This window comes from Venturia canescens, chromosome 9 (assembly GCF_019457755.1).
Source record: "Venturia canescens isolate UGA chromosome 9, ASM1945775v1, whole genome shotgun sequence".
NCBI classification, from domain to species: Eukaryota; Metazoa; Arthropoda; class Insecta; order Hymenoptera; family Ichneumonidae; genus Venturia; species Venturia canescens.
The window spans coordinates 12,828,545-12,853,195 of record NC_057429.1 but is presented as its reverse complement, the minus strand read 5'-3'; the positions used below and the strand labels follow the sequence as shown (position 1 = coordinate 12,853,195).

General features: G+C 41.0%; 2 protein-coding genes across 10 annotated transcripts in view; one reads left to right on the top strand and one right to left on the bottom strand.

Annotated features, from left to right (window-relative positions):
- The window catches only part of LOC122416375 (peroxisomal leader peptide-processing protease), a 56,939-nt gene that overhangs the window by 9,997 nt on the left and 22,291 nt on the right, over positions 1–24,651 (bottom strand). Inside the window, exons 1-2 of one of the 6 annotated variants that reach the window (XM_043429265.1) lie at positions 10,714–11,259; positions 10,188–10,616 (exon numbers count right to left, since the gene is read on the bottom strand). The exons of 3 other annotated variants lie outside the window; for them this stretch is intronic. The gene's annotated coding sequence lies outside the window, so the exon portion shown is untranslated. Of the gene's footprint in view, positions 1–10,187; positions 10,617–10,713; positions 11,260–24,651 lie in introns of those variants that run through there. 2 more of the 6 variants (XM_043429266.1, XM_043429267.1) reach the window with 2 other exon arrangements.
- ITP (ion transport peptide) overlaps positions 6,795–24,651 on the top strand; it is a 32,492-nt gene continuing 14,635 nt past the window's right edge. For 2 of the 4 annotated variants that reach the window (XM_043429276.1, XM_043429275.1), the window contains exon 1: positions 20,304–21,116. In XM_043429276.1, the coding sequence (XP_043285211.1) occupies positions 21,090–21,116 (27 nt within the window). In that variant the 5' untranslated portion in view covers positions 20,304–21,089. Of the gene's footprint in view, positions 6,925–14,079; positions 15,087–20,303; positions 21,117–24,651 lie in introns of those variants that run through there. The other 2 variants (XM_043429277.1, XM_043429278.1) reach the window with 2 other exon arrangements.

Sequence of the window (24,651 nt, the reverse complement as noted above, 5' to 3'; positions counted from 1 at the left end):
GGGTCTCCCCCATATACGATTGATACTCTCGGCGAGGATTAATGTTTCATAGTCTACGAAGGAGTCTGAGTCTCGGGGAAAATATACTTATGGAGAGTAAGAAAATGCCGAGATTCATGAATAGATGAATGAGCAGAAGGTGCACTGGAGCGAGAAAGATCGAGGCATGAAACATGCCACGGATGGAAAGACTATTTCACGTGGATCGAGTTTGAGGTGGAGAGGCTCGGGGCTCGACTAGACAGCGTGGCATCGAACGAAAACCGGTGCGTCAAGTATATTTTAATATATGTACAATAATACGTGTGCAAGCACACCGGCACAGGCGTACTACAGAGCTGTTCAAAAATCAATGAAATCGAGGCTTGCTCGAGACTTTTCGAATTTCTTCGTTTCCTACAAAGTCTCAATTATACAAAATAGTCAGTCAGTCGTCAGCGCGATGAGAAAAGCGCGATAAAAAACGAGCCAAGTTCTTGAAACGTTGAAAAACTAATGAATGCTTGAAAATAAGTTGGAAAAATGATCGGATTCGAGATGATTTTTTCAGTGAAAGTAGTCGAAAGTTCCTCGAAGCTGAAAACGTTGACCAAAAGTATCGTGGTTCCGGAAAACATTGAATTTTCCTCTCGGACTTTGCGTTCTGTGCATCAAGCTGTATTTTTTCATCTCACAATGTTCGAATGAACGTATAGCATATGAACTCGAAGAAAAGTGCGAGCCTGAGCGTAAGAGGGTGCCGCGCGTACGCGCGCGCGATCAAAAGCCAACACGATTCTCGGGCGTGAACCCGTATATATCAAGTTTATAATAATTACAAATTCCTGGTGCAACCTCGGTGCAAATATGTGCATACGTTATATTTCGCGTATAAAGTACAGTAGCGTTGCACCAAACTGCTTTTCCATTCGATTAGTTTGAGCTGGTGCGCGCGAGTCGCGTTAGAATGTCGCAAACGAATAATCGCGGGACGATAGGACGGGAAACGATTGACTTTTTAGATACTTCGTTGGAGATTAAACGCGGAGAACGAACGCGCGAATATACTTCGGTGAGTCATTGCGAATAGCTTCTTTCAAAATTTCCCACAATTATTATTATTCTCAAGTGTTCGATGGACGAAACGAAGCGAAAAGTCCACTCAACAAAGAAAACCGAATAAAATGAAAATTTTGAGGACCGAAGACCTTAAAATGTTGACCTTTTCAGGGTGTTTTTCGAGCAACAAATAACCGGACTCAAAATACCGTTATTTAAGTGGACCTTCACGTAGTTCATGCACGAAACGATTTTCTTAAGAAAGTCTTGAAATTTACACAGAGTTTAAATGGGTAGTCGACTCACACGCATATCAAATTTTAAGGGTTCGTCTTATTGGTTATTCAGATAAACGTATTTAAATGTGAAGAAAAATACACGCAGAGAACTATGCGTAAAAAATCGTTTACCTTTCCGTATAACGAATGAACGCTTCTTACGAAGTTTATGAAAAAGTACACCACAACGATGATCTGGAAAAAAATTCGAGACGATTGTCTTATCAGTAATAAAAATGTGTTTCGTTAAAGATTGCACGAAATTGGTAAAATAAGCACTTCGTAAGCTCACGCATTTGCTTATTTCGGCATTTCGTTTCTTCATGGCTTGGTCCATTCCTGTCAATAGTCTTCTGTCTTTTAATTAACACTTTTTTCTTTATCCATTTCCCTTTGCGCTCTCTAAAGCGATTTATTTTCACATAAAAAACTATAGTACGATGAATCACAATTTTGAATGAATAAATCTGATATTAATCAAGAGTGATAATATATTTAATTAGGAAGTAAAAATCCATCCAATTTAGCCACCCATAAAATACGATCCTACGGGCATGCGATCCGCCTTAATTTCTAGATCTCGTGAAAACAAAAATGTAAGAATAAAATGAAATATTTATTGTAAGGAATTCTCATTGATTATGGGGAGAATGAAAATTCTCGATGCTGCGAAATGCAAGTGGCGAGGAAGGGTCAACATCGAGTCGTTTCAATGTGGAATGTCTCGTATGTTTGTTCAAGTGTGTGCACTTAACGAGAGAAAGAGGCAACGAGTGTATGTACGCGGTTTGGTTTTGTCGTATGACTTGCTCGCCTAGACAGCGTGGCAGCGAGAACGCGAACCGCTATCATTATACATACATCCGTATAATACACATGTATGCATATATCCTATATCGAGTTAATATACGTTGGATCGAGTTATAACTATAGATTATAAAATCATATAGCGGAGTCAACTCGCGTACCGGGCGAGGCGTAAACGCCGTAGCACAAACGTATCGTGAATGTAAGATACGCATTCCAGCGTGGCAATGTTCGTGTAGTCAATGCGCAACCTTGCATGCGCTATTTTGAGTACATGCCAATGCTCGCGCTCTCGCCACCGGGGGGAGGGAGAAAGAGAGAGAGAAAGAGATTTTGTACGAGAGCCACAAATTCATAAATATTCATAAATTCAATAAAAAACCGATAAATTTCCATAATACAATTATTCGAAAAAGACTGGCTACGTGGGTTACGAAAATGCATTATTTATTGTAACAAGAAATACTCTTTTACGAGGAGTTTTTTCAAGATCATTTTTTTCAAACTCGCGAAAAATATAAAATTTCACAATTTTTTGGGGTTTTAATAGTTTCGTATGGAATGAAAATATATATGAAAATGGAAAAAACAAATTGGGATTTTTGTTGCATATAATAATTACGATCTCCGCATTGTGTACGCAGCTGAGAAACTTCGACAATCGGACTTTGCGCATAAATTATATGTACAAATCAGTATTTCTCGCGTTAAAAAAATGTTTTTGTACTTTTGAAATGGCCTTGAAAAACTCTACCGAAAAGTTCGCTACGGTGAGTCATTTCCGTCTATCCAAAAACATTCCCGAAAACAATAGATTTTTTTGACTTTTTAAAGCAGGACTTTTAATTGCTGTTTCATTGTCATTTTCATGACGATGGACGATGAGAGATCAGTAAAAGCTATTTGAATATCACTCATCCGAGCATCATTAAAACTTGCTGGCCATATTCACGCGAGGATACGTATCCACGTGAACCAAGAAGTCTGATAATTAGTGCGAAATAGTTACATCATCATAGCCAAGTGCTTTCAATTCGAATGAATTTCTTTCCTGTCAAGAACTAATCGTGACGTCTTGATTTCTCGGATCTGACCGTGAGAACGTTTCAACAGTGTCGCTAATCAAATATAATCTTACAATGGTTCTATCGTCAGCAGCTCAGACAGGCTTCAATCGTCAATTACTGTGTGCGAGTAATATTTAATAAAAATCATTGAAAGAGGGAAAATTTAGTTGACCGAAAAGTCAAATATGGCCCATTTGATCGAATGAAATTTTTAAACCAGAAAAGCATTTTCTCCGAAATTGAGTACGCGTAAAAGTCGAAAATATATTTATTTAAATTCAAATGACGTTTCGCGAATGAAGATTTTAATCGTTGAATGTGAAAGGGGAAAGTGTCGGAGGAGAGAAAAAGAGAGAGAGAGAGAAGAAGAGAGTAAAGAGGGTCAAAAATGCATAATGAAATGAGCATCTACCGCAGAGACTTGTGCACAGTTCAATTTGCATTCCGTTCACAATGGGACGAATAGTTTTGCCGTTGGCATGAATCGGCGCGCGGTTTCACCGCGAGTAAGCGATACACGAGAAGCCAGGAATTTAAAAGATCGTAAGCACGCGTGCACTCTTGCCTTTCGGATTCAAAGTTCTTCGAGGATATTGTTGTGAATATACGCGCGCGTCCTATTTAGACACAAACACGTATTTACGTATGCTCCTGCGTACGCGGTGTTTTTTCCCTCCTTTCAGAGCGCATACGACGACGATACGAATCTAACAGAGTGAACGCGAGCAGACTTTTTTGTTGGCCGATGAGGAGAGATGTACATAAATCACATGAATACATTTCAAATGCAAATTTCACGGATGAGCGATTGAAAAAACCCCATTTTTTCTCGACTACTGTAATAAAAAAGTAAAAAAATTAAAATCGACTAGTTTGATCGACTTCAATTGGAGAACGTATCGGAATGCAGTAAACAATGTGGCTCAAATTTCGCGTGATTAAATAACTCGTCCTACTGCTCATCGACGCTGCGCTTCTTACGGGATGTTTCAAAACTTGTACCGAGCGAGATGAACCGCTTAATATTCCTGGACTGAAATCCTCGTTCGTTTTATTTTCGATGAAGACGTCAATCCTTCAGATGAAATACGCTCAAAATATTCTTCGGACATTGTACTCGAAGAATACGTAGGTAAAAAAATGTTCAATTTTTCCGCCCATCGCACAAGTGTACGTAAACGCCGCGATAGCTCAGGAGCTTCGAGTTGGGTCGACGTCAAATCAACATCCCCCACAGAATCAGCACTCCGCGCCACTGGCTCGGTCCCAAAAGCAGTCAAAGTTCTATGAAACTATTCCAGAAGATTGAAATAAATCCTTTGAAAGATCCTCAGCACTCCGAGTTTCCTGAGTCGCGTGAAAATCCATGAAAAGGTCGAGCGAGCTCGCCGAAACGGTCCAGAATTAACGAACCCAGCGATAAACAGCATGATAATTTGCCTCGTAAAAATGTCTGTGCGATATTTGGCGAATCCTGTAGAATTTAAGGGCAGTCTTCCATTAGTTAACCGCCGTTTTACCCGGAGCGTTTCTCCGTGTGGAATACTGTTTATACGAGCGTTCTTGCCAAGTCAGAAGACCCTGTAAAGGTCCTTGATCAACGAGGGCTTCTTATTCCCGGAAAAGAAAGACAGAATGACTCGTTTTTCTCTCGCTCTCGTCGCAACGTGTGCTGCTCTCGTTATTATCTAAGATTACAGAGGACTTCTCCCTCCCTGGTTCATTCCAGCGCGTCTGTTCGTCGTCCGCGTGTTCTGGCGACATCCAGCGAGATACACCGCCCGGTGGAGGCAGCAGGAACAAGAGAAAATGAGCAACGTGCGTTACAATTAGGTCGCGTTGACGACGCAAAGGGGGATGCGAATTGACGCGAGGAGAAGGTGCGTCGCGCGCAGGAGATGAAAATTGCCTCTTTTGCCCTTCTCTCTTCTTGTTTGCTCCGCAACTGCGCGTATACGTGGGCGCCCGTGCGCGGCTTTTTGCATGTGTCGGTGTCTGACCGTGGACAACAACGCATCCAGGAATGTAGAAACCCAAAAGCAGACTGGACCACAGTCATTGCCTTTTCGAAAAGCTTTTTTCCTCGTTCACATTCCTTGGGGCTCGATATTTTCGACAATCTCGCATAATTCATCACCGTTTTTATTTTAGTTCATTTATTATGGAAAATATAGCGTTCCTATAGGTAGGCTGGCCATTAGGAATATTTTCAACTTTGAAATGAACTTTTTTCATCCAAACTACACGGAGAAAACGAGGCCGAAAATTCTAGAGGAAAGTACTAGGAATATAGTATCGAGATTGCAGCATTTATTAGAAGAGCAGTAATGAGAATTGTTCTATCCACCATGGTATAAAAACCAATACCCAATACCTTTTATTTAAAAATCTCAAGAGTTTTATCTCTATAAGCATAGTAAAAAATCTTTTCAGTCACTTCAAATGTTTATATTGTAAAGTATGCTCGGGCAAGCATGAAAAACTATGGTAAAATTTCAGGTGTATATTCGTCTATTTATCATAGAATTTACTATGCTTGTTGTGAAAATTTGTGATTTACAGTACATTTCCACTTATGAGTAAGTGCTAGTCTGACACGATGAATAAGACTCGAAAATAAAACGAAGTATAATTCGGCGTGCATCACTTTTTGCTACCCACGCATAAAGCTGTTTATAAGTACAATGAGGAAAAATTGGAAAATTCAAAAGCTGTTTTCTTGTGTAATAAATATGATGAAATGAGTTGACCACCATGAAATAAAGTAATCATTTCCAATAATTCGATCGAAGCGATTGCATAGACGATTGCAGAACTGCCAATGACTGTTGTATTTATCGAGCTTCCGAAAGTGCAATTCTTGAGAAGCCGAACGAACAGGCGAAGAGGGGCGAAGATGTAAGAGGAAACGATGCGCAGTTCGCGGCGGACGAGGCGTACTTCAAGTGGCTTTTGTATAGCTATTTATAGAGATAAATCTATAAAAGGAACTCCGTGTTAAGCCCTCGTCTGAATTACTTCCAGAAAATTTGGCCTTCACATCCCTCCCCTTATTTCAGCCCTTATTGAAGCAACTTTAAATTCGAACGACTCGTGGGCGCGTCCCACGTTTAAAATCCTAATACAGGAGACGAATGGATCATTGTTCAAACGTCAAGAAAAATCTTGGCCTACGAATCTGTCAATATGAAAATGCGTATAGTTATGAGAAAACTGAAAAATCAGGAACGAAACGATCGACCAGAGGAGATACGAAGAAAGGAGGTCGAAATTTGAGAAAAATTGTAAATTAAGAGGAGACGAGTTGACATTAAATTTCCCATATACGCACAAGATCCCTCCACGCATAAAGTAAGAAGAGAGGAAAAGATTGCAAATGAGCGCGAAGACGTCGAAGGGTGGTGGAGCACGACGATGACAAGCGCGTGTATTTTTTACTCCCCCTAAAACTCCCTACCACCGGCGCGGCTCAACCCCTCGAAGCTTCGTATCTAAAGAACGTATGGGACACCCGTGGTGAAAAGAGTCCACTAAAGGGGGTTTATCAGTCCTATATATTAGAGATGTTACGTCGTTGAGCGTTCATCACAACCCTGCGAGAAGTCGTCCCAAGTATATCGAGTACATTTTGTCGAGGAGTTTTTATCATCTTCTTCCTCACTGTACCGTTGATCGCAGTATATTTGTGCTTTTCGAATAGTCGACGGGAGAACACTTGAAGAAATATGATCACGGTGAGTTCTTACCATCTGTTACATTAGTAAGAATGAAATTGTGACGTTTGTCGAGATGTCAAGAACGGAGTGGGCTAAAAGTAGGTTTCTAAATTCAAGTTTTTCAAAAACTCCATTCTCCGTGTTATAAAATTTATTTTTTATATCGAGCTTTGGCTTATATTTTGTTCGTAAAGATCAAACGAAGCTTGGATTTCTCTCGCTAAAACTACGAATTCGTAGCCTTTTTCTCTTTCATTTCTCGAAATCCAAACGTTCCTCTCGTATTTCGTGTATTCCGGCTTTGCTAAGAATCACGCCAGGCTGAAGCTCCCGTTTCAAGCTCGTACGGTATTTCAAAGCTTGCCTCTCATCTCGTGGTGAATCGGAATCACCCGCGTCATAAAACTCGCTCTGTGTACATACGTATCCTCATATTTGTGCGTGTACAAATGTGTACAGTGATGATTCGCGAGCCGCGAGAGAGAGAGAGAGAGAGAGCGGTCTTTTAGTGGATCTGCGTCCAGCTGTCTGCCCGTTCGGTTAGCCCGACTAATTATCTTTTAATTCGACTCAATTGCTCTTCTCTCACTCTCTCTCTCTCTCTCTCTCTCGCTCTCCAGCTTTCGGCACGAGCACACGGATGATATCACAAAACTTGAAGTCTTGCGCCCCACGCACAAATTAATGGGCATACGATCCGTTTCTGTATGAATTTTGTGCTTATCCGCGCACTATGCACAGGGTGTCCACGAAGTTATGAATCTAACGGTGTGAAACGGGGAGGCAAAGCGTTCGGAACCGAAAAAACTATTTTGCTGATCGTTCACAATCGTTTTGGTTCAAAATTATTTCAAATTCTGTATTAATGTTAGTTTATATTTCATTAACAGATTGAAAAAGTCATGGAAAATGGTGACCCTCGAAATGAGTGTAAAATGAACGAGACGTATTTTCGGAATATTTTTGTTACAACCGAATTCGTGAATCTCAGCTTTGATTCACTTTCAGTGTCACTTCACGGGATTATATTTTAGATTTTGTTCATTGTACGGATACAATGAATTTTCTTCACTTCGAGATCGGTTAACTGAAAATCGCACGTTTACTGAATCATTTGGAAATCGAACGTTCCAAATGATTTTTATATCGTTGCATGCTTTTTTCAATTTTTATACTCAAACGATTGCGCGCGTATGATGTAAATAAAGGCCTCGGAATCTCCTTCGGGACACATGCACAATGAGGCTTTTGCGGCCGGTTGATTAATGTCGATGCAAGGAAAAATGCTTCACGAGCGATAAATTACTTAAGTTCAATCAGCCGACATCGGCATAACTGAGGTTGATGAAACTGCGTTCTGTCTTTTTCTCTTGAAAGAGCAGAAGAGAGCGTATCGGCTAATACATCTCAGTCGCAACAATTTCTTCGAGTTCTTTTTCTCTCTCTCTCTCTCTCTCTTTCTTTCTTTCTCTTGTAAAGTGAGAACGTGTACGTTCGTACATTGCACATTGTGCTCGACCTAAAAATTTCACGTACATCGTGATCTCTTGTATGATCGTAAATCAATAAAATACACGTTACAGATAATCTAGTTTCGGAGTCCTGAGATATTTAGAAACTATCAAAGAATTAACAACTCGGACTGGCTCAATGGCCACTTATAAATTCAGTTCCACCCAGCCGAATGGATTTTCAGTTGTTTGTTTAATTATCAATCGAGAAGCGACGGTGGTGCTGCTCGGTTTGACTGTTTTTTAGTTTTAAACTACAAAGCCTTTTCTCAAGTTCAATGATTTTCGATTATGAGAAAAATAAATGTGATTATATTGAAAATTGAATATTTTGCGATTGAAATCCACCCAAGAATTTTCAGTTTTTCACGCGATTTAAATAAATCATCAAACATTCGTTCAAATTCGTTAACGCACACCCGTGACTTCTGGTCAATGCGTTAATCACTTTCGAACGACATAGAAAAAGGCTAAATAACGAGAAATATATTTCTGTCAACGAGGACATCTTTCCGAAAAAAGCTAAGCGGAGATTGAATTTTCTAAATGAAATCCAGAGTAAACTGGTTTGAGTTTGATCCGCGAGAGGAGATTTTACTGATGAACACGGTGAGGAGGCGATAAAGTCGCGAATCCACCCACGCGTACATACAGATCAACACACGTGTAAACGCGCGTATATGCGTGGAGATATATACGAAACGTCGTAGGAGAATGCCGCCGCGTTTCGACCGATTATTATATACACGTGACCGAAAGCTCACGGTTAATGCGCCTGCCTAGAATTTGTGATTGACAATCTCCATTAGGTGCGCGCCTCGTGATCAAAACGACGAATTCGTTTGTCCTCGAAGTACTATTCCTCCGTGAATTTTCCATGGTTCATCCATCTTCGATTCAACATTACCCAAAATAAATAATTCAGTGAAAAATCGAACAGAAACTAGGCTTCTATTAAAAACCCGACTCGGTCTGATTGTTGTAACGTCGAGCCTAACGCTTCGTTTGGCTCAACTTTTCCAATTTATATTTTTTAACCCAACAAATATATATAATTTTTTTTTTAGTATTTAAAGTGATAAAAATTGAAAAATGAAGTAAAAATAAGTACACAAAAAAGATAATAAAAATAAATCAATTAAAAAAATTAATAAAAATAAGGAGTTTCAGTGTTTGGCAAAAAGAGTAGCGGCCAATTCGACTGAAATTCTTTACAAAAACGGTTTTAATTGACTGAAAAATTCACGTTGTAGGTAGTGGGAAAATAGCTTGAAAAATTTGTACAAAAGTAGACAAAAAAGTCTAGCTGGAAGGAGCAGAAGAAACAATAAAATGACGAAAGCGTATATATAAACGAAATTTACGAACGGTTGATTGAAAAATATTTGTTTGATGAATTTTCCGGATGCTGTTAAAGTGATGAGTCGAGTGAAGTGACATGTCATGGGATCTAAAGCGTGTCCTGGAGTCCTGAATTGTTGGCACACGAAAGCGGTTCACTCCGCTTTCAGGACTTGCATATATTTTTAAGTAATTCACAGTGATTCTGCAGAGTGTAACGTATCATCACACGTGTTGTGGTACTCTCGTTCCAAATAAACGACGAAACATTGTTTTTCTATGATGCTTTATAGAGAATCGACGATGAGAAACAATTTCTTATTAAAAAATGATAAAATGATAAAAATGAAAAAATGATAAAAAATAAAATTATAATTTCATTATTTCCGTTAATTGCACATATAAATTTAAATCATTCGTTCAACTTACTCGCTTTTATCTCGAGTGTGTGCTTGACCTCAGAGAAGATGCCACCCAGAATTTAAAATTAGATCTTTCGTCACTCCTTTTCACGTATTTCTTCCATTCACACGAGAAATTATATGTCAGTCTGTGTAGCACTTTTCGAAAGTTGGAATAAATTTTGAAAAAAGTGTTTACCAGTGACCGTCGGGAGGGTCGTTTAAGTAAATTTATGGTGTAAAAGAAATTGTAAAATTCACTTGCAGCGTGATGCTAGACGCGCATCCAATGTTTTATTTGCTCCTTCGCATGAAAAATCTTGGATGACTTTTCACATCGCGTGGTGATTCTACAAATTCGCTAAATGTTTCTCTTTCCAGTAGAGAAAGTGAGTGAGCTCCAGCCGGTGGCTGCCACCGGCTACTTCGAGTTTCAAAAGATACCTCCAAACGAGCTCTGTCAAAATCGAATGAATTTAATCGAATGACGAAATGTCAGAATGCGGATTAGCTTAATAATTGCTGTTAAGAAAAAAAAGAAAATTATCTCTTACGAAAAAATTTCGGAGTTTGGAGTCGTAAGAGTCAACCGAATCTCCTTCAACATATGGAACGCATTTCTCGTGAAAGTATCGAACAAAAATCTTTGACAAATTTGACCTGGGAAGCATTTTCGAGCAATATCGATGAAAAATCCTACGCGATACTTATTTCTCCATTCTTAAGCAATTTTTTTCTTCTTCATTCATTCGACTTCTCAAGCAGTTTACTTTTCAATGTATTACCATTTGCCAGCAACATTTCAATTTATCTGCAAATACCCACTGTTATTTTTCCCATTATTGCGACGAGCACAGGTGCAAAACAGAAAATTTAAAATAAAAAATTCGCTCTTCTCCGAAGCTACTGAATTGTTTCCATTTCACTTAGCTCCAAATGGAAATTCAAGTTGAAAATAGACGTTTTTGCAAGTAAATATATCTCATATTCGTGTGCCATAAAAACTGCGAGTGCATGCGCGCGTGTGTGTGTGCGCGCGCGCGCGCGCGCGCGAGGCTGTTTGCATTTGATTGTATCATACGTGTGAGCAAGTATAAGCGACTGTGAGATGTGAGAACACCGCGGACATACTGAGCGATCCCGAGAATTCGTTACGGAACAGCCCGAAGGCGAGCTACTTTCCGTTCTCAGGGAGGCTGCAGTGTCGACTCTCGCGAGTTTATTTATAGCCTCCATCGCTCGCGCAAAAGGAAATTAGCGGACGAAGAGTCTGTATTTTGTGTATCGTGTATATATACATAGGAGGTAGATTTTATCAATTCGCAAGACTTCGCTTCGCCTCCTCAAGTTCTTCTCAAGTCCTCGATCTAATTAAGTGAAATTTCTTTGTTCAATTTTACGAATACGGAGAGCGAATTTTTCGCATTTTCTCGTCTCTTTTTGTATCTTGACATATTTTTATAACTAACATTGAATTCACGTGAAATTCTACCGCTGTGATCCGCGGTATTAAAATTCTGATTTTAGTTGCAATTCAAACAGCACTTTTTTCTTTGAAAACTAATTCAGTTATTTTCCTTTAGATTCATATTCGTAGAGACTCGCTATTTTTGTCAATTGTTAAAAGCAACTTTTTTTATCTGCTGAAGCTCAAACCGGGGGATCGTTTTCGACCTCAACGTATTCGCTATGAAAATCGTCGTTTTTGTTAGGAGCGAATAAAGTATGCGATGAAATTCTTAGAGAATTAGTTATCGAAAACTCATTTGAACACTGAACAACACTGAAAAAATCGACAAAAACTTCACCCTTCAAATCAAAAACGCGCTTCTGGTTTCAAGCTTCAGGCTTAAATTTCATTCAAATCCAACGATCCCGAGCACCGACCGATTGCGACATTGAGCTACGAAAATAAGGCTCGCATCAATTTTCCTCGACAAAAATGTGACAATTATCTCCAACAGCAAACGAATTCGTTGATATTTTCCACAAAACCACATAATTTACAAAAATATTGTCACGAGAACTCATGAAATTTGGCTCCAAAAATCCAAGCACGAAACCATCCATTATCCGAATGGATATCTCAACATTTTTTCTTCTCACATTCTACAGTAAAAAGTTAATTTAAGGTAGTTCATGCAAAAAACGATTATTTAGGAAAGCCTTGAAATTTACACAGAGTTTAAATGGGTAGTCGACTGACAAGCACATCAAATTTTAAGGGGTTCGTCTTATCGGTTATTTACATAAACGTGTTTATCTTTCCATACAACGAATGAACGCCTCTTACGAAGTTTATGAAAAAGTGCACAACGACAATGAAGTATTTAATGAAGATTTGAAAAAAAATTCGAGACGATTGTCTTACCAGCAGTAATAAAAGTATGTTACGTTACGATTGAACGAAATTGGTAAAATAAGCACTCGTAACCTCACATTTGCTTATTTCAGCGTTTCGTTTCTTCTTGGCTCGGGCCATATTCCTGTCCCAGCCTTTCTGTCTTTTTATCAAAACTTTTATCTCGATCCATTCCCCTCTGTGTTTTCCCTTTGCCCTCTCTAATGCGATTTTTTACATAAAAAAAAAAAACTAGTATTTCAGCCAGGGACGAGTGAAATTTGTAGTTCGGTCAGCGACGAATCCCCGTTTACTTAATGGCTCGTAACTTCATTCGCCACAGAAAAACGAAAAATTGAAAAAACGTATTTACGATTATGAATTAATAACTCTGGCATGAATTCAGAGTGTTAATATATTTAATAGGAAAGCAAAAATCGCCCCAATTCGGACGCCCATAAAATACGATCCTTCGAGCATGATCTACCTTAAATAACCGTATAGAATCGCGTTTGTTTCTATGGCAATAAGTACGTATATATTTGACTTGAGAGGAGCGAATGCTTTGGCGTGTGTTCGAGCGACTGCTGTACGAGTGAGACACGAGGAAAGAGGCCCTATAAAGTTATCACCTCCTCCACTTACCTATACATTTGGATGCACGTCTGTACGAATGTATGCACACGAGGCTCGCTCGTATGTGTGCATTGACGGGGGTACGGGTGTATAAAAGTAAAGCACGATTTGTATTAAGGATAGACGTGAAACGTGTGCGTGCGTAAATGCGTGTATATTAGTGTGCACTCTTTGTGTGGGTGTATCCGTGTGGGAGTGTCAGCGTGCGTGTACGCAAAGAGACGAGGTACGATTGCGTCTGCAGCATCGAGAGAGCCCACGGACAGTGTGCTCTGACGCGTTGCGTGACGCGCGAAACTTTTATTTTCCTGTTGCTTCTCGATCCGAGTGTGTTAGGCTGCTCCAATATGTCACAATTGTATTAGGCTCGTCAGGATTCGTAAATCGTAAAAACGAAAAAACAATAATTATTTAAAGGTCGAAAATTTCGCGATCGCGGGGCGACTCTGTGTCGTGAGGGAGCATCGAAAAAGGCTTAAGCATCCGGGGGAGGGGAGGAGGCAGCGAGCCAACTTCCTGTGCGATAGGAATCCTCGATCTGAATATTCCACGCGTGTACGAGTGCGCGCCGGATCGGGAAATTCTATGATAAAATGGTGCGGCGAATGCGCGTTGTATAGATCGCTCATTTCGGCAGGTGTCACGAATCGAGTTTCCAATTTAAAAACTCGGTTATAAAAACTCGCCACCGTTTTTCTTTTCAATCCCTTTTCCCTTTGCTCTCATCCGCCACAGCTTTCCCTTCGTTTCCGAATGCAGTAAAAGCCCTTCGGATGAAATCTTAGTTCCGCAATAATCGAGCAGTAAATTTGTCTCTTACTGCGAACGATCGATCGTCTTATCATTTTCGTTTGACCCTTCTTTCGGTCGTCTTTATTTCCTTATTAACTTTTTTCATTTTTTCTATCTTTCCCCGCCCCCCCCCCCCCCCACCCCCCTTTTTTTATTTCTTTCCCTTCGAAGCGCAAGTTGTGTGTGGAGCGTAAAACCGAACGGATATCGAAGCGTGAGAAAATCGACTGGACGAACCGGCGCGCTGGCATAACTGCCAGCACGACTGGCACGGATACAGACATTAAAGTCATCAACGGGACGCGCGCGCCCGCGTGTTTGCTTGCTCGCGATGTGCCATACGATTAAAGCCGTGTGTACTCGTGTATTATAGAGCTACATGTGTATTTACGCGCACACATGTTTACGTGCATCGAGGAGGAGGAGGAGGCGAGAGTCCCCGATATCAAAGAGTTCTTCAACGGGGGCTTTTGTCCTGTGTCCTCTCATCTTTGACGCGAGAGAGATCGACTATTTTATACGAGCACTCTTCTTTCACTATCTCTTTCTCTCTCTGTCTCTCTGCCGCCGCGCGCGCTCGGAGTCGTATGGTCCAGCCAGACCCAGACAGACCTATTCGACTCGATGATTCGTCCAGAGGGCCGCGCCTCCGCTATTACTTTATCATATATATTACCTTGTTATATGTGTACGTCAAATGTATGGACGTATTGATGTGACGGGCATTGAATTTATAGAAAAATTTATGAATTTAATGTGCGCGTAGGGTAATTTCATGTTATTCACGAAATAGAGGGCGTTTATTAAAGTTTCGCAACAAAGTGTTGTTTCGTGACCGAATGATAAATATTGAACTGAATCATCGAGTGGATAATATTTTTTAAAATGACATCTCTCAATCTCGTCGTTTGATCGACGATATTTGAGGTGAATTTTCAAACTACATCTCCATTAAACATTTTATTTTCTTTCTTTTTTTTTTTGCGATGGAGCCAATCCCTCATGAACTCAATGAATTTATGAATTTTCGTAACAACGTCGGTCACGAGAGTGAAATCGGCTGAGCTAAAGACGCGCCGCGCTATTTATCTTTAGCGACTCTCTCGCTCTCTCTCTCGCAAGTTAATTGTGGATTGAAAAAGGGCCCTCGCAAGTGCTGTAAGTGTACATCATATATTCTATTTATATACACTTTTGTCAGTTTTTTTTTTTTTGTTTTTTTTTTTTTTCGTTTTCATTCGAGTATACACTCGAGTATGTACGTAAACGTACACACGTATATCGGGCGGCAATGTTAAATTGCGAGTGCGCGAATCATCGAACTCGATCGCCTCGCGCGCTAAAAGTGAAAGAAGAACCGGAGTCCGCATACAGGGCGTCCATTTTCAAACTCCCTCTGCGAATCACTCTCCAAAAGAATCGGAAAAATAAAAAATGTTCGAACGATATAAAAGTGATTTAAGTGTCGAGGATTGTGTATATTTGCTCTCGTTACCAGTGACCGGAGTGCCCGACAATTTTTCAAACAGTCTGTGTGCTATGTTTTCATTCATAATAAACGTACGGCCCTGTAAAGCGGTGAGAATTTCGGCACTTCCATGCCCACGTTAATTCGACGTTCGCCATCTTCGATTAACTGACCGATATTATTGGTGAGAGCAGCCTCGTGAATAAATCGGCTCCTGTAAAATAGTTAAATCAACTCACTGTTTATTCGCGGGGACATTTTCGAAGCCGGATGATAAGCGCGCGTGCTTTGTTTATTATTCGAGTAACTTAGTCCCTGTTCGATAAACCTTTCGCAATGCCAAATTGGTGGTTACTCCGGGTGATTTTAACACGAGAACTTTGAAATTGGACACCCTGTATACACACATATGAAGAACGCGTATATAAATATACATATATATGTATATATAGCACATATAGAAAAGCTTTTTTTATATTTTTTTGCTGAGACGTTACACGTTTGCCCGCAAGCACGACAACGTTTATATGTGCCCTGGCCACCCGCTCTCGCCGCCATCAGAAGAAGAGAGAACGTGGGAACTGAATTCAAATCTCTTCCCCTTTTCACTGTCCCTCCACCTTTCTCGCCTTCTCTTTCTCTCTCCTCCCCTCTCGCTTACTTCTCCTCGCGCTCGCTCCTTTTTTTCCTCTCTTATTCTCAGTTTCAACAGCGAAAAAAAAAAAGGACTACACCGAAATCCGGGCTATTTTCACGAGGGACTCTCTGTGTATCTCGTGCTCGTAACGCACACGCTTTTTCTCCCTCCCGCCCCCTTCCGCGGCCGCCGCTGCAAACAAGCTGCGTTCACGTAAGTAAGGTGAGCCTTCGTGATTGAAATACTCTCGTAGTATTTCGCTGATCCGTCGCGCTCGCCGCGCGACTAGCACGAAATCTTGCCTAATCGCCTGTTGTGCTTTCCGAATTTGCATATTTTCTTTATTCCTTCGGTATATTTTTTCATCGTTATAGGGAGATAAAACGAGCTGGGAAGGGACGATGAATCAGGACTTTTAGCACTATTTTTTTTTTTTTTTCTCTCTCTCTCTCGAGTCTTTGAAAACGCTGAAAATTTGAAATCTTCAATCCACTTGTGATAAGCCCAACGCTCTTTTGTGTGGAGAATTTTCAAAGTTTTCCATCGAAAATCGCAAGAGAAATCTCGTACCGCGAATAACATTTTTCCAAGAAAAATAATCCTCGATTTTCTCGTGTTTTATCTCCAGTATAATGCTGTCTCACGTATGATCTGAATAAAACATAGAATTAATAATGACGACACAATCGTTGATCGCGTGCCGAGAAATCCCGGATGATAATCGCGTCGCGGTTTTTTCCCCGTTCGAGATATATTATTGATCGATTTTAAAAAAAAAAAATCTCTGACACAGAGTCTTCTTGATTTGAAACGGTGATAAAAATTTTCGCAAAATCTCGTGCAGTTTACTCGTTTGCCGAGTAAACTGCCTGCAGTGTTATATACAAGCGCCCCGGGCGTGCGCGCATTCGTTTTTATAAACGCGAAAGTGATTCAACGCGATTCGGCTTGTATCACGTGGTTTCATTCCACGATTAAACTCTTTCGAAGTTTCTCGAATGCGGAGTAAAAAATTGCGTCATTCTCGGGGCGTGATTCTTCCAGCGGTCAATGATTATTAAAACGGTTAAAATCGAGTTAACTTATAGCGCTTCGAAAGGGCTTCAAAGTATTCGACGATGAGAACACTTCTCGGTGAGAGACGTTCGTCATAATAATAATAATAATAATAATAATAATAAAACTAAAACAAAACGATGCGAGAGAACGCGCAAAGACATAAAACCTACGATCGCGTATACTTCGTGAAAGTCATCTCCTAACTCGTAGTCTCGATTCTTTCGCAATTCTGGCACACAATCGTGTGCGAATGAAAAAAAAAAAAAAAATAAATAAAACAAAAAAAAAACAATATTGATTTCTATCAAGATTCTTGAGAAAAACGAGTCCGCGGACCGTTAGGATATCGTACGACGTGCAAGTTTCGCGCGCGATCTCTCGCGACTCGTCGGCTCGAAATGCCACAAAAAGTGGTAGAAATCATGGAAAACGCGGATAAGAACGACACTAGCTCTGATTTTTCTTTTTCTCAAGTGTGACAAGTGGGTCTTGGCGGTTCCTTCAAATGCTTTGATAACTCAACGAAATAATAATGAGGCACGAAAAACAACGATAAAAATATCTTAATCCCGCGGTGGAAATGATTCAAAGCGATTTCATTTGATCGTCAAATGAATAATCAACAATTTAATAATCCATTTATTCAATGTAAAATCAATAAAATAAATAATTTAACAAAACTCTTGTCTCAACGCAAAAGTTTCATACGATCAAATTTTCAAATGAATATTTCGAGATTAAACCTGCTGACAGAAACGGTGGTTTGTACGAGGACGCGCAAAGCAGTGATAATTTAAGTCTTTTGCGAAATGCTTTTTCGTTCATTTTGCTTTTACATATCTGATACATATATCAAAGAATTAATTATCAACGGGACAGTAGGCTGGGGCTATATACGTATTTAAAACGTTTAATTGTAACCGAGACCAGGGAATAATTGCACTTAATTGATTCGTGCTTCTTCGTAATGTTTCTTCTCTCTTATTCTCGTTTAACATCGAGAAGCGAAGTGTGTAACGGAAAAGTGAAGATTTGCTGTTAGAAAATGCAATGCTCATGAGCACCGCGAGAATGCGGGCTGCTCGTATTACGTGCCAATGGAAAATCAATGGAGTGGATAACTCGCAGGATCCCCTTCACTTTTATTCATCTCAAATGATCAAGCAAAATGCAAAATAAAGTGTGAATTTTTCAAACGGAGTAGCGCAACTTCGGGTCAGGCCAGCCGAAGGGGCTGCGCCAGTTGGCCCGAGCTTCGTCTCGGGATCCCTGAATAAATTAGTGTAATTATGAGATTACGTTTGGCACGTTATACCGAGCCAGCGATGAAGAAAAAAGCGATGAGGAAATCAACGCGGCTCGACTCGAATTCAGGAAGAAATTCCAGTTGTAGGAAGAATTTGAATACGCGGTTGGCAAGTTATTTGTACTTATATGCGTATATGGCGGTATCTGTGCGCTCGGAAATATAGCGAAACGCCAGTTCAAAGTATAGATTAACGGGTGGAAAAGCTGTTCGGGAAGATGAAATCTCACGAGAAACTTTGGTAGAATACGTGTGACGATGACGATTCCGGCGACGATGACGGACGCAAACTCGATACGAAGCCTTGAGTTAATTATACGTTTGCCTCGGCTTTCGAGTACGTAACGAAGAATATTAGAGTTAAATGCACTTTGTTAGTAATCACGGAAAATACGAAGTCAATCTGTGGAAAAAGTTATTTTTCCATCGGAGATGATGACTGGTTCGCGCAGCACTTCCATCGGTAGCTTTCCGAGCAACTCCCAGCGCTCGTCGAAAGAAATATTTATCCGAGAAGCCCCGTTTCGTCGAGTCGGAAAAGAAAATACATTCCCCGTGGAAAGCCTCACCGACGAGCTCATTATTCTCGGAGAAAACGAAGAAAAAACCGAAAAACAATGCGAACCTTCGTCGCTTCGTCTTCCTATTTATTCCAAGTTTGATTCCTTTATTGAGAAAACGAAAAGTGAAGAACATCGACGAATTACGATCAACGAAATTCAAAAACGATAAAAAAAGCAAAAACGATAAATGCGTTGTGCTAAAGAGGTCTCTGTCAGTCCGGAGGTGGCCCGGACCTCATCGGATTAACGCGTCGCTCCCCTTCTTCGCGAACTGTATCGCCTGTTGCTCGCTACACACTTCTCGCACGCCAACGTCCTTAAACTCTCGTGGTTGATGCAACGAAAGTCTCGGTTGCCTACGCACGAGTATCGTGCGATTATATGGAGTGGCGCACACGGCGTCGATCTCGAGAATCATTAAATATTTGTTTTTACTACGTTAGCAAATGTGGAGTAAAAATCGTTTTTGACAAGCTATGCGCAATGAGCTCGATGCTTATTTCAGAAAGCTGAATTATTATATTTTTTTCTGAACGTGCGAGCACAACGGGAGATCGAGATTGGAGTAAAACTTCGGTGCGCTGTAAAAAAAAAATGTCTTTTCAACGTTGCAATCGATGCTCCAAGATCTCGAAACCTCCTGAGATCGTCTTTTCGTTGGAGATATTGAAAACTGGAATACCACAATCTTCATCCCAATTTCCAGCAGCATCCTCCTCCCCTTCGCTCCTTCCGAACGAAAAAATTCAAAAATCATCGTCTCCGGAGTCCCTGACAACATAAAGAGCGAGCAAAATATCAGCAGATTGAGGAATCGCACCTGCAATCCCATTGCCACGGGAGAATGGAGGTGTCGCATAGACACCCATTTCGTCGTTAAATCGGTGAAGAAGAAGGAGGATTAACAAACCGAGCAAAAATATCCGAGAGAGTGAGAGGAATTGGAGAGACTGGAGGAAACGAGAGAAAGGAGAAGAGGAAGAAGAAGAAGAAGAAAAGGAGAGGAAAAAGAAGAAGAAATGAGATGTAGAGAAGAGAAGAGAGAGAGAAAGAGAGAGAGAGAGGTAAAGAAAACTCTGAGAAGAGTAGGGGGAGAGACAGAGAGTATCCGAGAAGGGGGCAAAGGGCGAAAAAGAGGGCGGCAGAAGGGGGCGGGGGGAGGTTTAAAGAAGCAGGCACGACGATCGGGAATAAGACGCGGGGGGTCTTAGCCGGCGATCGTCCAGGCTGCGGGCTGAGGAGGGGGTACAGCAGCCGAAGGAGGCGGGCGGGAGGGGAAAAGTCTCGCAGGAGCCGCGAAACGCGATTGGTTCGCGCCTCGGCCATATTATAAGCGACTGCAGTCCGCGCTAGTTAATGTTAGCTCGAACCACCAAGAGAGTCGCATCTCTCAACAGCGCACACACACCGACACACACGCATGCACGCACGCGCGCGCGCGCACGCACACGCACACGCACACGCACACAGACACGTGCGCGCGTGAAGTTGATTTCAAAAGTTGCGGAGTTGTTGTTAATATATCGACGTACGCACGAATATATTTGTAATTTTCCAAACTTTCGGTGAAAAGTCTTCTCCAAGATATTTCATCTTGGTTAGAGCGATCTGATCGCTGCAAACGGGGAGCGAACATTGAAAAAGCTGCCGGCGATTCAGCGGCAGCATCTCGTCAACGCGGTTCGAAAATTCATTTTAAAACGCATTGTTCGTTGGTTCGCGAATCAAGATCGTGTGCTCGGCGAGCGAGCCGACAAAAGTGTCCGGCTAATCGGCAAGGTTTTGTCGCGACGAGCTAAACGGATCGCGGAGTTCTGGGCAAAATTGAAACAAAAAAAAAAAAGAAAAGAAAAGAAAAAAGAAAAAAAAAAGGATAATAAAAAACGGTTGAAAGTGGGAGGATAGATTTGGGATCAGTGCCAGTGAACCTGTCGGTTGATTCAAAGTGCACCAGTAACCCCGGGGCGATCATAAAGAACTGGATAAATTCCGAATTAACTCAGTGCCATCTCGCCAAGGGATACGTCAAACTAAAACGAGCAAGAAACAACCGGAGAAACTCGAGGATACCTTGAATTTGTTTGGCTCTCGTTCGTCGTATTACGAGACTAAAAAACGAGTGCGAAAAATGCTTGCAACAATGGAAGAAATAACTGTAAGTTTTTTCCTCCGTATAAAAGTGCGAGAAAAAAGTAAACGAATGATGAAAGAAAAAAATATTTTAAATAACCAATGAAAAGGAGCGTCGTCGGTATCGTATTCGCGAAAAATAAATGCGTGACTTCTCTTTCCATAACGTTCGCTCATTTAACTTTGAATAATAAACACACTTGCGAGTACGGATTTGTGAAGCAAGGTCGATGAAATAGGATATCTGCTTGCGTCAAAAGTATAAAAAAAGAAAACACGAGAAGATAAAAACGAACGAGGCGAAGGATACCTTATTGGCGATCCATACTTTTGTATAGCGTAGCGCGGGGCGCGCGCGTTAGATCGCATATGAGCGAAGGTTCGGTCGCCGCGTTGTGCCCTCTCCATCGAGATACGTGTGCGCACACACATTAATACAAACCGTGTGTATTTACCAGGCGCAAGGTGATTTCGTTCGGCTACAATGCGAGAGAGCCCCGCGCGCGCGCGCGTCAATCGCAAACTCGAAGAAATAAAAACACCATGGCGAACGCGCTCGTCACAGGTGCACGCAACGCTCTTTCGTTTTCCTACACAGTCACTAGCGGCGCCGCATTCATTTCTCATTCAGCTATTATACCGTTTTATCGGCTCGAGACAAATTCATTGTAATTATCGAATAAGAATAATTCACGTGCGAGTTAATAACGAGAGGAAAATTAAGATAATTGTGCTTCGGCTACTTTAATTCGTCTTCCCTCTTCCAACGTCGAGATTGTTAATCAGTCAGTCCCGAGTGAAAGGCAACGCGCGCTTGTAATGCACTTCAGGATTACCTTGATCTTTTTAACCGGCTCAAACGATTTTTTGTGCATATTCTCACTCGCTTGCTCGACGTTTACCAACTGATTGACGTACAATCTTTCGTATCTTTGGCTTCAAAAAATATGCATTTCGTTGCATGAATAATTTTCATTGAATTACAGCAAAATTCATCATTCGCGGCCAAGTTTCATCGAGTTTTTTTTTTTTTTTTTTTTTTTTTTTTTTAAATTCAAGTTCTGAGAATTTGTGGTCGCGATGAAAAATTTTTTGGTCAACCGTGAACCTGTTCCGGGCCTGAAATCCTTTTATATTCTGTTTGTATATCGACGATAATAAAGGGCAATTCGACGCGATGTTTATCCTCGAATGTTTCGGTTGTCTGGGTGGACAACCGAAATTTCGAGGTGAAAAGCGTGCAAAAGCGAGCTGAATCTGCACACTTGCTACAACAGTGAGAAAAAAAAAGAATTAGCCGCTCTCAAAAGTAACATCGCAAAGTATATTCCGTCAGATTTTCAAACGAATGTAATTCCGAGGCGAGCGAGGGAGCTGACTTGTGAATTCTAGAACACTGAGTGCAGACCGAGTGGCGACTGTTGAAGAGCAAAAGAGATGGGAAAGCGAAACAGCCACCTGTGGCTCTCGTAGCGCACTCGGCGAGAGAGCCTCGTGGCCTTTTCTCTCGAGAGCTGGAGACACTCGCACGAGAGACCCCCTTCAAATGAAAACAAAATATAATTCAATCAAGTTCCTCTCACAATTGTAAAACGTTAAAAAATAAATTGGTACAGATTTTAAGCACAATCATTCAGAGTCCGAATATTGAATATTCAATTTTTTGTTTTTCAATGAATTTTTTAATGAAAACAATTGAAAATATTCGATAGTATTTTCAATGGATTCGAAATGTTGCACGATCCTTATATGTAACGAAAGATTTAACGACGTCTCACAATTTTTCATCGCGCACATAATCGAATATCCATAAATAATGAAACTGGGAAAAAAATGAGGCATACTTAAGGTAAAGACGTAACGAGCGAGTTGAATGCCGGAGTAAAGCATACACAATGGAAACGGAAAGCAGAGACAGAGGGGCTCGGATGACTCGCCGGGTCTCTCGAGCTAGCCTGGGGGGTATTTTCTTTCTTTTTCTCCTTTGCGACCGACCATAAGCGTGATTCTTCGGGAGAGTTCTATTTTTGGAAACAATCAATTACTCAATGGAAAAAAGAAGGACTGTGCTGGGAGGAAAGGGAAGTATGTAGAGGGGAACGGAGGGAAAAGCGGGGCAGAGAGTGTGGCTTATTATCGCCGTTCCAGAATCTCGTTCCGGGAATGCCTCTTCGTCTTTCTTTTATTCACATCGCTCGCGAGCTTTTCTCTCTCTCGGAAAGTTTATTTTTAAATTACCTTCAAACCACCGTCTTACACCCCTCGCGGGTGATTTTTTCTCATCGGCTTCCTTTGACAATCCTCATTTTCACTTATCTTTTTTTATTTCTCTCTCTCTCTCTCTCTCTCTCTCTCTCTCTCTCTCTCTCTCTCTCTCTCTCTCTCTCTCTCTCTCTCTCTCTCTCTCTCTCTCTCTCTCTCTCTCTCTCTCTCTCTCTCTCTCTCTCTCTCTCTCCTCTCTGCGATCCCAACGCTTCGGAGCGTTTTTAACTAACGCAAGATTGTCCCGCTCGTAAAAAGAGGCAAAAAATTAAAAATTCCCTCCTTTTTTTCTTTGTACTTTTGTGTCGTGGTGCTCGTCGTCGGTCAAACCACGTCAGAGTTTTCTCGCTCGTACTTCCTGGACCATTTATATATTTTGGACGTTCTCCGAAAACCTGTCAATCAACATCGTCTCTCGCTACATTTTTTTTCCTCTCGTTCGTTCGCCAATTTTCTTACGCTTACGCTTCGCTCGCGGTATTTTGGGCTATTTATTTTTTTGGATTACTTTGCCACAATGCTCACTACTTTATTCTATTTTCGTACTGCGGAAATTTCATTACATCAACGCAAATATTATTTGACACGCATAATATTGTTAAAAATGTCTTCCCCGATTTTTTTATTCTCGAGAATGAGAGCACTGAAGACACCAAAATATCGCCCAATAATTATGCTTTTTTCAAAACTTTTTGTGACTGAGATGTGATCGAGCTCGAATTCCGTAGTCCCATACGTGAGAGCTCTACGAATACGAAAAGTCCTGACTTTTCGGCTGACTCATCGCGACTCATCCTACATTTTCAGACCTAGAAACTAGAATTCCCGGAGTCGTATTCCTTCCGTGACGTTACAGCATCTGCTAAAAGATCATTCTCCGAAGTCAAGAGGTCTGAGTATGGTTTAAAAAGCCGTGAAATGCTTTGATCCGATGCTTAACCGAAGCTTCGGGGTCATTTAGGAAATCATGGAAAATGAAAAGGCAAATATTTCGAGTACAAAATTTCCTACAAAAAACAGGTTCGTTGTGATGCAAATTCGGATTTTTCATCATTCCGATTCGTAAGTCAACGCTTGTTTTCTGTTGGTAGAAAATGTTTGAAAATTTTGCCTCGTACGAGAAAAAATGTGCCTTCCAAAGCCCACGACTCCGAGTCGACGAGTCAGCCGGGTCTGGGGCTATTTTATAGTATAAATAAGCGCAGTAAATACAGGGGACACAAATGTAGCGAATATTTGAGTTTTACGCGAGGGTCAAACGGGAGCAGTTCCGTAGAAACGAAAGCGCTAACGAGCCA